Source organism: Babylonia areolata, chromosome 19 (assembly GCF_041734735.1).
Source record: "Babylonia areolata isolate BAREFJ2019XMU chromosome 19, ASM4173473v1, whole genome shotgun sequence".
NCBI classification, from domain to species: domain Eukaryota; kingdom Metazoa; phylum Mollusca; class Gastropoda; order Neogastropoda; family Buccinidae; genus Babylonia; species Babylonia areolata.
Window position 1 is genome coordinate 38,687,222 of NC_134894.1, and position 2,500 is coordinate 38,689,721.

General features: G+C 47.5%; 2 protein-coding genes across 2 annotated transcripts in view; one reads left to right on the plus strand and one right to left on the minus strand.

Moving 5' to 3' along the window:
• The window catches only part of LOC143293684 (sphingosine-1-phosphate phosphatase 2-like), a 31,677-nt gene that overhangs the window by 29,091 nt on the left and 86 nt on the right, over positions 1–2,500 (minus strand). The window contains exon 1 of the mRNA XM_076604842.1: positions 1,683–2,500. This exon is cut by the window's right edge and continues 86 nt beyond it. Within this exon, the coding sequence (XP_076460957.1) occupies positions 1,683–2,217 (535 nt within the window). The 5' untranslated portion in view covers positions 2,218–2,500. The remainder of the gene's footprint in view (positions 1–1,682) is intronic.
• LOC143293685 (acid-sensing ion channel 1-like) overlaps positions 566–2,500 on the plus strand; it is a 22,717-nt gene continuing 20,782 nt past the window's right edge. Inside the window, exon 1 of the mRNA XM_076604843.1 lies at positions 566–694. The gene's annotated coding sequence lies outside the window, so the exon portion shown is untranslated. The remainder of the gene's footprint in view (positions 695–2,500) is intronic.

Here is a 2,500-nt window from a genome sequence, read left to right on the forward strand (position 1 = left end):
AAATTCTGTTTGTTAGTGCGTGTGGTAGTGGTGGGGGGGAGGTAGGGGAGCGCGTCTGTGTGTGTGTGTGTGTGTGTGTGTGTGTGCGTGCTTGTGCTTTGTCTGTCTCTCGCCTCCACTCTTTCTCTCTCTCTCTCTCTCACACACACACACACACACACACACACACACACACACACACACACATACACACACACAATCTCTCTCTCATTCACTCACTCCATAATATGACTTTTGTGACCAGACGTTAAAAATGGCAGGCAGAGAGATTTTCTCACTCACTCACCCACACACACACACACACTCTCTCTCTCTGTCTCTCACTCACTCACTCTATGATATGACTTTTGTGAGCAGACATTAAAACTGGCTGGCAGACAGATTTTCACACACACACACACACACACACACACACACACACACACACACACACTGTCTCTCCCTCTCTCTTTCTCTGCCCCGCCCCCCTCTCCCCCAACGAAACAGCCGGATCTAGGAATCTAACACGCACGTCAGCCTACGCTTCCGGAATAGTCCTCTCTTTTGTTTCCAGAGACACACGGACGTGACAGCTCTGATGAATTGTGCAGGAATAATGGAACCCGAACCTGACCGATCAATGCGTTCGGACGAACGAAGCTTCTGTGTGAAAAAGTCATTCTACCACCACGGCAACATTCCCAAATCCTTTGAGGTCAGCCGATATAATTACCTTCGATCGCCTCAGTCGCTCGGTGTGTCTCTCAATGTCACACACACACACACACACACACACACACACACACACACACACACACACACACACACACAGAGAGAGAGAGAGAGAGAGAGAGAGAGACTAATGACTTTTAAGCCAAGTCAGTAATCACGACTTTTAAAGCTAAGCTGATTATTCGCTATTGTTCATCCACACTCTACACCCCACTCCTCTCATCTAGTTTCCCCTCTCGTAATACTTTTAGCTTCAATGATTATAAGTCATAAGTAAATACGATTATTGGACTGAATAACGGAGCGTGCAGAAACTGTAGTCGGATTATTATTCATCTTTTTCTTTTCTTTTTTGAATTCTTTCTTTCTTTCTTTCTTTTTTTTTTATCATACCGCACATGTCATTCACTGAAGCAGCCTATGTACATTCTGAACATTCTACGTAATGATTTTGTGTTGAACACCAGGTGTAGTGTTGCTTAGAAATGTCAAAGTTTGCACAGAGCAACAGAGATAGGGTGGCGAAGTATTTCACTTACGTTTTATGCACACCTGAGTGTGCATCTGTCTGTTCTTCTATTTTTGTCTCTGTCTCTGTCTCTCTGTCTGTCTGTCTCTCTCGCACACACACACACGCGCGCGCGCACACACCACAACGCATACACAACACACACACACACACATACACACACGCACACACACACCACAACACATACACAACACACACATACAGACCCAAAAACACGGAGACCCAAAACACATACACACTCACACACAAACACACACACACACATACAGACCCAACACAACACACACATACAGACCCAAACACACAGACCCAAACACACACACACACACACACACACACACACACACACACACACACACGCCCCCATCCCACCCCACCACCACCACCACCACCAACTGTGTCAACAGTGAACTGTAACTTGAAAAGAAGTGGCCTGAGTTACCTGTTAGATAAAATTCCTCATTGCCCAGGAAGGCTCCCACCCTGGCCCAGTAGAGCAGTACGGGGTAGCGGATACACACCCGGGTAGCTTTCTTCTGCTTCGTGTAGGAATGGGGGTCAGCGCTCTCACTGAAGGCGACAGGCGCGTTCTTCCTGGTGTGGCAATGCTGAATTTCGACAGATTCATTTCCAGATACGCCACCGTTCAAACTTTTCGCTGAAACCAAGCCGTTCACACCCTTGTTGCGGTGGTCGTGTAAAACAAAACCGTTCAATTTTTCGTGGTCGGCAACGCGGCCGTTCAACAGACTGGTTTTGTAATCGTCGTCATCGTTGTTGTTGTTGTTAGAGGTGGTGATGGATTTTCCGTCGTGGCGGAGAGCAGTGGTAGTGGCTGTAGGACGAAGATGGTTAGCCGGACACTGGTCATTCTTGTCGTTCTGACAGTCGTCCTCATCCACCAACTCCACCCCACACCATCTCTGAAACCTGGCCACCAGCTGGGGGTCTGTGAGGTCGGTCAGGAATGAAGCCATTTTTGTTTTGTTTTGTAAAAGAAAAGTCCTCCACTATCAGAGAAAAAGAAATATAAGGACTGTATCGAGTGCTACCACCACACTACAAGCTGACCGAATGTCCCGATAACAGGAGGGAGAGAGAGACCAAAAAAAAAAAAAAAAAGCAATGTCCGTCCTGTTTAGTGGAGAGAGAGCTGCACCACACCACACCAGCACCACACTCCCACCACACACTCACACAGACACGACGAGGCGGAACTAAGCTTGACACAGCCGATCGCTCTCTCCCTCTCTCTCTTTT